This window comes from Lygodium microphyllum, chromosome 18 (genome assembly GCF_053477565.2).
Source record: "Lygodium microphyllum isolate KBCC chromosome 18, Lygodium_microphyllum_v1.1.10, whole genome shotgun sequence".
Classification (NCBI taxonomy): domain Eukaryota; kingdom Viridiplantae; phylum Streptophyta; class Polypodiopsida; order Schizaeales; family Lygodiaceae; genus Lygodium; species Lygodium microphyllum.
This window is the reverse complement of record NC_141152.1, coordinates 38970743-38984922: the sequence shown is the minus strand read 5'-3', so window position 1 is coordinate 38984922 and position 14180 is coordinate 38970743. Positions and strand designations below refer to the sequence as shown.

At 42.1% G+C, this 14180-nt stretch overlaps 1 protein-coding gene across 3 annotated transcripts in view; it reads left to right on the top strand.

Moving 5' to 3' along the window:
* Nucleotides 1-7570: 7570 nt before the first annotated feature.
* Nucleotides 7571-14180, top strand: part of LOC148020769 (UDP-Glycosyltransferase superfamily protein) — a 44051-nt gene continuing 37441 nt past the window's right edge. For 2 of the 3 annotated variants that reach the window (XR_015694629.1, XM_087698582.1), the window contains exon 1: nt 7571-9578. Coding sequence is in view for 2 of the 3 variants with exons in the window: in XM_087698582.1 (XP_087554708.1) it covers nt 8669-9578 (910 nt within the window). In the remaining variant the exon portion in view is untranslated. The remainder of the gene's footprint in view (nt 9579-14180) is intronic. The other variant, XM_087698583.1, reaches the window with a different exon arrangement.

Here is a 14180-nt window from a genome sequence, read left to right as displayed (position 1 = left end):
ACATCAAACTGTCCACAGCTGATGCATAAGGGAGCTTGACTGTCTCGGCTCTCTACTCATCCGTTTGCGGATAATCGGCCTGTGAAACCTTCACATAAGAAGGTAATGGACAGCTAATAGGCTTTACGTCTTGCATGCAGAAACACTCAATGACTTTATGAATGTACTCCCTCTGTGAGAGGTAGAGTAGTCCCTTATGCCTGTCGTGCTCAATGCGCATACTAAGAATGTGAGAGGCCTGTCCCAAATCCTTTATCTCAAAGCTCTTCTTCAGCTAAGATTTAAAAGCATCCAGCTCATCACGAGCTTTCCCTGCTATCAGTATATCATCCACATAAAGTACCAAAATAAGCAATGAGCCATCACGAGCTTTCTTCATGTAAAAACACGGATCCATAGCACTTCTGTTGTAGCCCTGTGACTGCATAAAGGCATCAAACTTATGATACCACTTCCTAGGTGCCTGCTTCAAGCCATAAAGACTTTTCTTCAACTTGCACACTAGGTGCTCCCTGCCAGGTTCTGCAAAGCCCTTAGGCTGCTCCATATATATCTCATCATTCAAATCCCCATGTAAAAATGCAGTCTTAACATCCATTTGGTACAAGTCCAAGTCAAGCTGCGCGACTAAGGCAAAAACCAAGCGTAGGGTGGTCATCTTGACCACAGGAGAAAAGACTTCATCAAAGTCAACTCCATGTTCCTGTTTAAAACCCTTAGCGATAAGTCTTGCCTCATAAGCCGGCTTGGGGTTTCTAGGGGTACTTTTCAACTTGTACACCCATTTGCATGGCAAAGCCTTCTTGCCCTAAGGCAGTGCAACCAAATCCCAAGTCATATTCTTGTGCAGGGAGTCTATCTCAGACTGCATAGCCCTCTCCCAGGAGTGACTGTCACCCCTGCGTATAGCCTCATCATAGGTGAGAGACTCTCCTACATCTGTAACTAAGACATAATGCATAAAGGGCTCAAATATATCAGGTGGACGTCTATCTCTAGTAGACCGTCTCACGGCAGGCTTTGCGGTTGGTCCAACACCCTGGCCATGTGTACCAACTGCTGCTACAAGCTATCCAACTGGCTGTGCAGGAGCACGTGGCTCCTCCTGGAATATAACCCTATATATCTCTACCACATTCTCAAGCTGCCTATGCATCTTGTCTTCATGGAAGACTACATCATGGCTGCGGATGACTTTCCGCGCTTGCAGATCCCAAAGGCGGTAACCTATCTCTTCTGCATCTCCATAGCCAAGGAAAATGCATTTGGCACTCTTAGGATCCAACTTAGTATGCTTGTCTTTGGACACATGGTAGAATGCCTCACATCCAAAGACACGTAGATGCGCATAAGATGGAGGTTTCCCAATCCATACCTTCTCTGCAACCTGGAAATCCAAACCACTAAAAGATTATCTATTTATGACATGCACAGCTGTACTAACTGCCTTAGCCCAAAATCCCTGTGTGGTAAGCTTGCATGGCTAAGCATAATGTGTATGAGCTCCTCGACGGTTCTATTCATCCGCTTAGCCAAACCATTCTAGGGTGGGGTATAGGGGGCGGTCAATTGACGCTTAATACCCCTCTTGTCACATAGTTGCTAAAAAGCACGTGACACATATTATTTCCCTTTGTTAGTCCTAAGGCATTTCAGCCTATGTCCAATCTGTTTTCAACAAATGCAAGCCATCTCTGAAATATAACCAAGACATCGGACTTAAGCTTAATGGGGTAAGCCCAGACTTTACGTGAAAAATCGTCAATGAATATCACAAAATACTTTGGACCACCCATATACTAACAGGGCATGGATCCACAGACATCTGAATGTACCAATGCCAGGGTCTCACTCATGCGTGTCCTACTAGACTTCTTACGTGTATTCCAAGTCTGTCTGCCATAAAGACAATGCTCACATGAATCAAAACATGTGTAGTCAAGGGGTGGTAAGCACTGCAAATCAGAAAATATTTTCATTCTCTTCAAGGACATATGGCCCAAATGGGCATGCCAAAGAGATACATGTGGGATGAAAACCACTGACAAAACATGGTCAACAGAGGACCCATCAACTACAAGAGGATAGAGGCTGCCAGCTTTGGCATCTCTAGTAAGCACAAGTCTACCATAGGTGATCTTCCAGGCAGAATCCCCAAATAAAACATGAAACCCAGCATCATCAAGCTACCCTGTAGACACATAAGACTGCATGTAAGCGCAGGTACATGACGTACATCCTGTAACAGAAAAGTAATGCCAATAGAGAACTATAGCTGTACATCCCCAATGCCAACAATAGCAAGTGACCTGTCATCACCCAAGCGAACTGAACCAGACACAGTGCAGTAGGAGTGGAACCACTCACAACATGGTGTAACATGAAATGAAGCACCAGAATCCAAATGCTAGCACTGCGCATACATAGAGTGAGCATCGGTTAACAACGTAGCATCACAAGAACTAGCTGCAAGTATGTACTCCTCATTAGAGTCATCAGTCTGCATGACATTTATCTCCTCGATTTTCACACTGGATTTTCGCAGGCATAATGCTGCGATCAAATGACTTTTCCTGTACTTTGTCTTTCCCCTTCTCTTTGCGCTTCTCATTGCGCAACTCATGACACTATGGGCTATGACCCTTTTTGCCGTAATGATGACATGTCACATTAGCATTTCTCCCACGAGACTTGCTGCGTGACTTACCACGCGACTTAGACCTAGACTTCTACAAGTCTCTGCCACGGCCATTTCCACAGTCATTCTTGCCATTACCATCTCTGCCTCTAACAATCATAGCATGCGACACACGAGAGGTATCCAAGTTCTTACGGTTGATCTCTTCCTGCAGAAGAGCACTCTCTACATCATGCAAGTTCAAAATAGTAGCAGGAGTACATAAGGCAGTGCAGAATACATCCCATGACTCACTTAGAGTCCCAAGAAAAAACAATGGAGTAACCTCATCATTAAAGGTAATACCCTGCGAAGTCAAGTTCTTGAGAATAACATGGAACTGTCTCAAATGAGCAGAGATTGTCATATTCTCCTTCATGCGCAGGTCCATAAGCTGCTTCAGCCAATACATCTAACTTGCTGGACTTTTCTTGTCATAGGAGTTCTTAATTTTATCCTAAAGCTGCCAAGCACTCTATGCTTCCTCAACCACATTGTAATGCACCTGTTCAGTGAGAGACAAGATGAGGGTGGACTTGCATAACTCCTCAAGCTCATCCCAATCAGTCATAGTTTCAAGCTGCTTGCCATGTATCCTTAGTGGCTTTATCTGCGATTTCTACACCAATACCTGCCAAACTTGGCTCTTCCAATAGGCATAATTCGTACCATCAAGCTTAGTGATGTTGAAGATAGCACTGTCAGTGGTGGAAGAAGAACCCATAATGCAGTCCAAAACAGTGTAGATAGTTTAAAACTGCTTGCTATTTTCTATTGCAAATAGCCAAAAATACCACCAAAACCAAGGCAAAATGACCACGAACTGATAGCTAATGATGCTTCCCCCACCAAATACCATCAAAAGTATATAAAATCAAGATGATTCAGCATGAAAATTCCACATCAGTCCATACATAACTGCTTACTATAATAAATTACAGCCAGGTACAATGAGAGCAAATTATAGGCAAAATCAATGCACCAAGTCAACCACTAACTGTCAAAGCATAACCAGCATCAAGCAGGCATAAATCAGCATATGACAGTCATACAGACATCGAGCAAACACCCAAGCATGTCAAACAAATCTGTCAGTAAGCCGGCACACCCCCTGTGTAATAGGGCAAAGTGTACACAACACTTGCAAGACCTGACACAAAGAGGTGTATGCTCAGGCAATGCGAAGCCCAAATCAGCCCAAGTACACATATGCGGACCACGACATATCAACCATGCAACATCCAAGTGAAGAAGATCCGAGTCTCAAAATACTCAAAGCTCAATAGCATAAACCACCTGTTCAATGTCTGTCAAACATCCAACGATGTTGCCACTAGCACAAAAGCCATATGGATCAAGCCTAGAAGCTCAAGAAGGGCATATGAGAGCACAAGTGACGAAAGATCCAAGACCAATATCAATAAGACATCATGAGCATATAGGCTCTCTAGCCTCCAATTAGAGCATCCATAGACATCAACTGTATCCCAAATACAACTTTGGCAAGCCAAGAAATATTCCAAGTAAGTTCCCGGAAGCCAGATGCAAGCCAAGACAAGGCACTAGTAGCAATCGTCTCCAAACAATGTAAGTAGCATGTAGTAGTGGCATAGGCTAAGCATGTCGACAGGTCAGACATAGGTAACATACATGCCATATGTACATCCAAGACGGAGCATCAAATGCATTCCAAAGCCGAGCTCAAGCTCAAATGAAGCTCCGGAACCAAATACAAGCTCGATGTCATACCCCGAAGGTTAATACTTCATTGCATATCCCAAAGACATAGCTCGAAACCAATAGGCATAACCAAACTGGAGGTAAAATAACCTGTCAACGAAGGTAGCATAAATCCAAACCAACAACGAAGTGTCTGCATCCAAATCAAGGCTCAATAGCTCTCAAATAACATATCCAGGCATAAAAACCATGATGACCAAGCATCAATACATCCAACAGGACACCCAAATGTCAACAAAGAGCATTATGCATAAGTCGTCCCTGATAAAACCTTGCTGCCCAAACAATGTACAACAGTAAATCCCTGCATAAATCAAGCTATGGAAGCTCAAACAAAGTCCTAAAGCATCTCAAAACATTGGGCAAACATTCCCAAAGTATTTGGGCATCAAATACCAAGCCTCGGAAGCATCACATAAGCTAAGAGCATGACATTTTCTTATTGTAAATCAACTCAGATCTATTACAAAAATGTTGTGATCAAAATTTGGTAGATCTGACATCACCATTGTGTCCGAAGCATGCCAAAAACCCAAGTTAGACTCTTACCTTGCCTAAATCAGGTTCCGGATGCCTGAGATATGAGAAAAAATAGGATTTTCGAACCAGATTTTGAAACAGGCGCAAAAAAAAACGTGAGCCGGTTGTGGGGCCTGCTGGTTATGCTGAGGATAAGGGGGCAGATGGGGGCATACAAGGTGCCCAATGAAACTAAGGAACACTTGCAAAGAGCCTATGAGGGACGGGGAGAGGCGGGAGATGAAATCTTACCTCGAGGGGAAGAAGTCATGGCTGCCATTGAAGCTCCAAGCTCTAGGTCTTCAATTTGGGTTGAAGTAATGCTGGACAAAGCTCCATGATCAAGCTCTAATTCAAAGCTCTGATACCATTTGAACCTTCATTGCTTCCACTTGCTCTTACTCTCACTCGGGCTTCTTCCTTTAATATCCTCCTCCTCCCCCTTCTTCACCTATGTTGTTTCTCTTGTTGCAAAGCACTCAGTTGGTGCCATGGTTTGCACAACCTTTCAAGCTCATTTGGTTGTGCCATGTGGCAACCCGCTTGTAAAGCTTTCATTAATCCTTGTGTTTTTTTACCTCATTGATTAAGGATTATTTAGCTTCTCATGTATGCAACATCGCTCAATAATATTGTTGATCAAGAGTCACACACACACACACACACACACACACACTCTCTCTCTCTCTCTCTCTCTCTCTCTCTCTCTCTCTCTCTCTCTCTCTCTCTCTCTCTCTCTCTACCTGATCACCTTGTATAAAATGATTTTGTTAGCCATACTCTTGCTAAGTATTGCAAGTGCAAGCAACTTCAAGATAGTTTGCAAATTTTGGAGAAGTGCCTTGGTCTCTTCTTTACCCTTTAGCTATTAGAGATGTAGTCTCCGTGTCCATGCTACTATTTATCCCAATCATAGGTGCTTCATGTATGTTGTATGGTGCCACTCTCTATACCCTAATTTGTGTGGCATTTTTCCAGCTCACAAAAAGTTGGGGTCGATCCTTCGAACATGTGGAAATTATCCTTTGCATGTGTCCTCCAAGTATGTAGAAAACGATGTAAGGCAATTAAATTTGGGCTCAATCCTCTGATCAAAGCATGTAGAAGGTTGGGGGGGGGGGGGGGGAGAACTACGAGTCAATCCTTTGGGCAAAACATGCAAAAGCCTAATGTTTATGATGACACACAAAAAGTTGCATCATTTGTGTGATTCTAGTGCATTGTCACATGTTACATGCCATATGTGCGTTAACTGGGTAATCGATTACACGTAGCATTAACTGGCTTGCCAATTAGAGATATAGAAACACAAATTGGGGTGTGGGGAGCAATGTAAAGGAGCTAGACAATTGGCAACATAGACATGGAGGTTGCACCTCTAAGAGAACTTGCAATATAAAAAAAAAAAATTTTAAGCTCTTGCATCCTCTCTTATAAACATAGAAGGATCTATGGTGTTGGAAGTGTTTATAATTGTTTATTCCAAATAATGATAGAGTAGTCATTAATCATTTTTCTTTTTGAATGGTGGTATAGATATAAACCCCGCTATGGTGATGGCTTTGCAAACATAGGCGATTTGATACAAGACACCATAACATTCCCTATAGCTAACAATAACATGGCTGATGATAGGACATGAAAGTGCATGTAGCAACAACAACATTAACTGGGGAGTCGAGAATTGTGCTAGCTTCAATTGGGATGTAGGCACCACAACATGGATAGGAACATGGGAGTTGTGGGCATCTTGGGACTCCGCGCATTTGTCTTTCATGCAATAGGTGGGCAACGACACATGCCACACCTTCTACTACCACACATAGATGCTATAATTATGTAATTATTAACACCTTAGTAATTATCAAGATATTAATGTAATAATATAATAGCATGTACTTGATTGTATTAATATACTATGTATGTCTTATTAATATAATACTATAATGAATAATATCTATAATTATGTTATCAACCTATTAACATTGATATGTTGATTATGTAAATATCATTATAAAAGGATACATTATTAATAATCTTATGGATATTAATATGTTAATTATGTTGATATCATTATAGAAGGATATGCTAATAATATTCGTAACTAGATTAATTATTACAGGTGCACTACATGATGTTTTTAAATTATTATTTTTATTGTTTTTTTGGGTTATGAATGGATTTAAAATATATTTTTGATTTTTTTTTTTGGTGAAACATAGGAATTAGAGTCAGATGGGCAGGCACTCTAGCTTCTTCAATTTATTGTTATAAACTATTATAACATAGTATATTAAATATTAATAGTCTATGTAGAGCCCCTTAATGCCAACTCTCGACTCGTAACGGGATCCTCCTCCTTCTCCTCCTCCTCCTCCTCCTCCGCCTTTGTTATTTCCCTCGGCGCGAAGAGTGGTACAAAGTAGTGGCTTAGGGCCATGCTTTGGCTAGTAGCTTAGGCACGGAGCACCTTGAGGCTGCTGGTGATGGCACTTTTAAGAGTTTATTTGGCGTTGGGAGACACATGTAGGGTCCAAGGCCCCATTTCAGTTGGGAGTTGGGGCCCTGGCAAAGCAAATTGGGGTATTTTTACGACGGACGCTGGTGAATGTCCCAGATTCGTTATTGCAGGCTACAAACGAACAAAGTTCAAACGTAAAGCTAAAAGAAAAGGTTCAGACCTTCCAAGCTCTCAACCAGAAAAGAAAGGAATGCATGGACAGCTCTCGTCTCGAATCTCGATTCAAAGCCCTCCTTCTCTTTATTTTTCGTTTGTCGTGGAATGAGCGGTGTTATCTGGAGACTGGTCTTCCCTCACCCTCCTTTTACAGGAATCCGGGTTTCATCGATTTGCGATTTTACCTCGGTGCGGTGCCTTCAGCTGCCGTCTCCTTCCGTCCCAGGCCCTTGTCGGACAATCGCGTGGAGCTGGTCATGAAGAAAAGAAAGCGATTCAGAGGTCGTCCAGCCCTCATTTTCATGCTTTTGGTCGAGAAGTCCGCACTCTCATGCCTGTATATTTTTTGATGATCTTTAGAGATTTTTTTGGTGATCTTTAGTAGTGTCCGCCTTCGCCGTTTCCTGCGAAGCTGCAACTAGCAACACGGGTCACAAAGAAGAAGAAGAAGAAGAAGAAAAAGAAGAAGAAGAGGGAGAAGATGCAACGGCAGGCTAAGATCAGAAAGTCAGTCTTCATTCTTATTGCTAGATGGTTAACCAAGCACAGGGAAGAAAGAAAAGAGGAAGCGAGACTTCGTTCTCATTTCTAGAAGTAGCGTCCGCCTTCGCCGTTTCCTGCGAAGCTGCAACTAGCAACACGGGTCACAAAGAAGAAGAAGAAGAATAAGAAGAAGAAGAAGAAGAAGAAGAGGGAGAAGATGCAACGGCAGGCTAAGATCAGAAAGTCAGTCTTCATTCTTATTGCTAGATGGTTAACCAAGCACAGGGAAGAAAGAAAAGAGGAAGCGAGACTTCGTTCTCATTTCTAGAATCCAAATCACAGACGCGAATGACGAGGCTATTACATTAAGAAGAGGAATGCGAAACGTTCATCGCAAGAAAGAAGTGCAATGAAATCATCACGGCTGGAAGGATTACTGTTGCATTGTAACGTTCCACGCATCGCAGAAGACAAAGGCTAGCTGAACCGTCACGGATGAGAGGATAATTGTTCCGTTCATTCTTATGTTCAGCGAAGGAAACAAAGTTTTTTGATTTGCTGCGACTGCAGTGATGGAAATTGAAAATCAAGACAGCATTTCTTCTGATCACCTGGGGACTGTCGTGAGGCCTCCATCAATCAATATCTCCCGCAGCCTGAAGACCACATTGTCAGGCAGGCTCACGCCTCGTACCTCTCCTTCCTTCCGAAGATCACCTTCTGTCAGGACTGCTGCCAGATCAGACAGCCGTCACCTCACTCATCCCCCTTGGTATCGCAAGCTTTTCAGTAGAAGATTGTTCCCATGGCTTGTAGTCATAGGGATTTGGGGCTACATTGGTCTCCTTATACAATGGGCTCATACTCAAGAGAGATCTGATGTCTCATTTGATGGGTCACACCACCTGACAGATGATCGCCATGTGATTTCTTCACAGCACAACTTGCTGCCCCCGTCCATGGTTGCTGTTAATAGCACCTCAAAATCCACCTCGATATTGGATAAACAGCAAGGGTCTCTTGCAACTGATGCTACTGCAAACAAGCTACTCAGTACATTACATATGCCTAGTTCATGGCTTTTCCCTTCTGTTGGCCTGGTAAATGGCTCAGTTGGAGTCCTTGTGGGACCGTTTGATGAGATTGAGAATAGAATTCTTGGTCCTGTCTTGGAACAGAGGCTTAATGCATGCCGCAGTGATGGAGCCTTTGGAGAATTTGTACGGGGGAAAATTTTCGTGCTCGTTTTTCATGAGTTGTCAATGACAGGGTCTCCTTTGGCAATGATGGAACTTGCTAGTGAAATTTTGAGATGTGGTGGAAAAATAATAGCGATTACACTAAGCCAAAAGGGTGGATTGCTACAAGAACTCCTGGCACGAGGAATCAAGGTTTTAAAAAGCAAAGCTCCGGCTACTTTCAAATTTGCAGCAAGAGCTGATCTGGTGATTGCAGGATCTGCAGTTTGTGCTTCTTGGATAGGTAAGCTTTGTTGGTCCATTGTTCACAAAATATTCTGCATATTGATGCATAGCCTCTTTTAGCCAGCCCTTTGAGCTCTTTCAAAACTGGATGCATCATTCTGAGTACACTAAACCTGTCATTCTGATCATTTGTATCATAAACTAAAGTTTGAAACAAAATCAACTTATATCACACCTATGTGTGCAAGCCTCCAAGGCCATGTGCATATTAGACTCTATTTGATTGTAGTCAAAAAGTATTCTTCCCTGATTTTGTATGTTTATAATATTATTTGTGTTTTAACAATAAGTTTAAAATTTTATTGGCAAGATACCATATAAATCACCATATAAATCCTCCCCCCCCTCCAAAAAAAAAAGAGAGAGGAAAAGGAAGCTATAGCATGTGATTTTGCAAGGTTGCTGTATATGAGATGCTATAGTGTTTGAGCAATACTTTGTCCATATTTCATATATTGTTAGGTTTTTAATTAAAGATCCAAGATCTTTTTGACTAGATACAATACTTAAAAAATTTGTAAGAAGACACCCAAAATTTGGGAGATTTTTGAAATGATCTTCTTTCTTTTCTATCAAGATCCCTTAGGAAGGTATGGTAAGGTAGACAAAGATGCAAAAAAACAAGAATGATAGAAGAGTAGAATTTGATGAATGAATGAATGTGGAAAATGAAGGAATGAAGAAGATAATATAGATGTGATACGTAAGAAGTGGAGATGTCCAACAATCACAAACATTCATGGGAGTGAGCTTAGGAAAAGTACCAGAGGGTGAAGACCTTTGTGTATGGATCCCAAGTGTAGCAATATCACCAAATTTGGAGTAGTTGTAACCAATTGAAGTTGAGGGTGATGTCATGCAACAGTCGAGGGAAGTTGAGGATATCTATGACTGAAAGTTTGAAAAAGACGGTGTAAAATTTAATCACAATGTTGTAGCAACAAGATGTAGATCAAGTTGATAAAGATGACGAAAGTGGAGCAGCTTGAATGCAAACCAAAAAGAGGTTACTTGAAGTTGGCCTTTCTTCTTGTGAGAAGTGGTGCAGCAATGGAAGCGTAAACATAAGCTGTAATAAACTGCTGAAATACAAGACAAAAGAGAAAGGGAAAGAAAGAACACAATACAGATGAGAACTCAGAAGTATGCTTGGGAAATGGAATCTATATACCAAGACACGAGACAATACAAAAGCAATGTGAGTCAACGGCTGTGGAGGTACTGGCACTTGGGAGTCTAACAAAAATAGGGCAAATAAATGCCAAAAATATGATTGGTCGGCCAGCATTAAATGTTGGCCGACTGGCTGCAAATAATGCCAAACCACAATAAATAATGGCAAATAAAATGCCTAAATAATCTCTGAGCCTAGCTTGTTGTACCACAAGTACAATCATGAAGTGACTAATCTGCTAATACCCTCTCTCAGATCATGGGTGATCTGATACAATACAATATACAATGATAATGTCGCATCATAGTACGTACAACAAAGTCCACCAGAGTAGAACCATGGATACCCAAGTAGCGCAAGTCACCACCAAGGTGGCTTGAAGAGAACCTAATGTCAATGTCAATCGTACCAGCTCTTGAAGATAGAGAAGATAATAGCAGCTCTCAATGTTTGTCAACAATGCCTCTAAAGTAGCACATGTGACCATCCTGTTACCAATGCCGCGGCGCATAAATGATCATGAATGCCTCTTCTTTGGCCAGACCGCCAAAGTGTCCTCTCATGTGAGCTCTAGATGAAAGCCACCCGCTCTTTGTCAAAGAATTAGCCCATCATGAACTTGGATGTCAATCCCAGCTCCAGGATTTGTACCTGCCACGATGTGTCAGGGATGTTCCTTCTTGGATCCTGTGCATCTATATAGAAATATAGATGATGCACAGTTGCCCCATCTCACCACCCTCTCACACTCCCTCTTTGGCACTGGAGAGTCGTGAGGGATGACCTCATCACCACCACTAGAAAGCAGCTGAGGAAGGGGCCACTAAGCCCTTCCCACGATCGAAAGAAGAAGATCCCTTCCGTGCCTTGGACTTCGCCTTGGCCGGAGAAGCTGAGTCAGAATCTGAGGTAGATGATGACTCGTCGAAGGAGCTTGCATCCCGCTTCGTCTTGTGCTCCATTTTCTTACTGGAAGCTGCTAACTCTTTGTAGTCCTTCCTTAAATGACCTTTCTTGCCACAGTGGTAACACTGGCCAGGCCTTCGACTTCTTTGTCTTCAAACCCCTCTCTGAAGTGGCAAGAGCCTCACTTGAACCTCCATAATGTGACGGAAGCCTCCTCTATAGTTGCAAAGTAGCCTCATGCTCAAGTAGCATCGAGGACATATGAAGAAAACTGACAGGAGTTGTAGATGTTTGCGCCCGTAAAGCATTCACCACTTCATCAAACTCTTGAGGAAGCTTGTGGAGTACCGTACCAACAAGATGTGCCTCTAATAGGGCAGACTGCATAGTGCGAAGCTGGTCTTGGAGTTGGGTAACACGAAGTAGGAATGATTGAATCATATCTTTGGGTTCAAACTTTAGTTGTTGGAGCTGGCCATAGAGAGTAACGGCCCTCATGGTGGAAGGGGCCTCGTACATCAATTGCAACTTCGACCATACATTTGAAGCTGTCCTATAGGAGGTGACCGCCAGTAGGACTTCTTTGGAAATACACCGAAGTAATGCCGAATAAGCATGGGCATCATCCGAATCCCATGTAAGCACTGCCTCCTCATGGTTGTCTTCATCAAAATCAGACGGAACTAGAGAAGGCTGTTGAGGACGTGCCATAGCTCCGCCAACCACATACCATAACCGCTTTTGGATAAACCAAGCCTTCATCACCGCACTCCATGTGTAATAATCAGGGCCATGGAGCTTGTCATCAATGGATGTTCAAGGAGGAGCCATCTGTAGAGGATTTAGAAAAGTAGAGAAAGAAGGGATTTGGAGAGGGAACACAGCCAAACCACGAGCATAGACTGCAAAAAGCAAGAGTTCACATACAACATAACCCAAAATTTGACCAAAATAAGACAAAAACTGCTGTAAAAGTAAAAAAATCAGTCAAAAACAGCAAAAACGGCCTAGTAATGCAAGCGCCCAGCTAGGAGGAGATGCTGAGACACCAAAACGCAAGATGAAATGACTGCATAGGCTGTATGGATGCTAACATCAACAAAAAAACGCAGGCAAAACAGGGCGCCTGGTTGGAGCAGTAGATGCGTGATCAGCAAGGGTGAAAACAAGCCTGAAATCAGCAAGAAAACACAACAGAAACACAAATCCTGAAATTTGATACTATGTCAAAAGTGGTGCAGCAATGGAAGTGTAAACATAAGCTGTAATAAACCGTTGAAACACAAGACAAAAGAGAAAGGGAAAGAAAGAACACAATATAGATGAGAACTCAGAAGTATGCTCGGGAAATGGAATCCATATACCAAGACATGAGATAGTAGAGAAGCAATGTGAGTCACCGGCTGTGGAGGTATTGGCACCTGCTCCCTCTCCCCAAGAACTGTCAGGTGATGAATGAACGAGGTGGAGGGAGCCTGACAATAAATAGGGCAAATAAATTCCAAAAATATGACTGGTCGACCAGCATTAAATGCTGGCTGATTGGCTGTAAATAATGCCAAACCACAATTAATAATAGCAAATAAAATGCCTAAATAATCTCTGAGCCCAGCATGCTGTACCACAAGTACAGACTCAACCATGAAGTGACTAATCTGCTAACACTTCTTGGATAGAGTGATAAATAACTTGATTAACTGGTAGTTATAATAAGCAATTACTTCATACAAGTGAAATTAACACTTTGTCACTTTAATAAAAGGTAATTTGTCATAGGGATGTGAAATTTTGTGATGCTTTAATCTTGTTGTTAACATTTGATTAAGTTACTAATCAAATGTGCAAGGTTGTTTAGCACATGTAATGCATATGGTAATTATTTCATGGTAATAGTCCAAGGACCCTGAGGATGCAGTGGTGGGTGTTAAAAGGCAAAAAGTTGTGATAAGTAATGCCAGCTGAGATTTGGTGGTTTGGTGTTAGTTTTGACCTTAGGATCATTTTTGGTTAATAACTGTCAGTGGTGACACTAGGGACTCACATTAATTAGTTAATTAATGCCAATCTAAGGGTTAATAGAGATTGGGAACCACTCCGGGTTGCAAATGGCCTAGCAATTTAATTGTGGATGGGCACATTTAATTTTGGGCAGGGTTAAAGGGGTGAAATTATTTTTCAGAATTGTTTAATTTTGAAAATTAATTTAATGGCTAGATAAAGTTGAAAATTGGGTTTAGAAGGTTGCCACTTGGCAAAAATATCCGTGCAAATTGAAAAAAACCTTTATGGGACTTGGTCCCAGTTGTTGAGATTAGTTTTCAGTTGGAGGAGGAGAGAGAGAAGGTTGCTACTCCATTTTTTGAGTAGAAAATAACAGGTGATTGGAACCATCAACAGGCAACTCATAGTAGGAGAAGGCCTATCAGGGGATGGCGACATCATCAGTTGGCTAGTGACAACATTTTGGTGCTCCCAGGCTGCAAGTAATTGCTTTTCTTGTTGGTTGAAATAGACAACAAG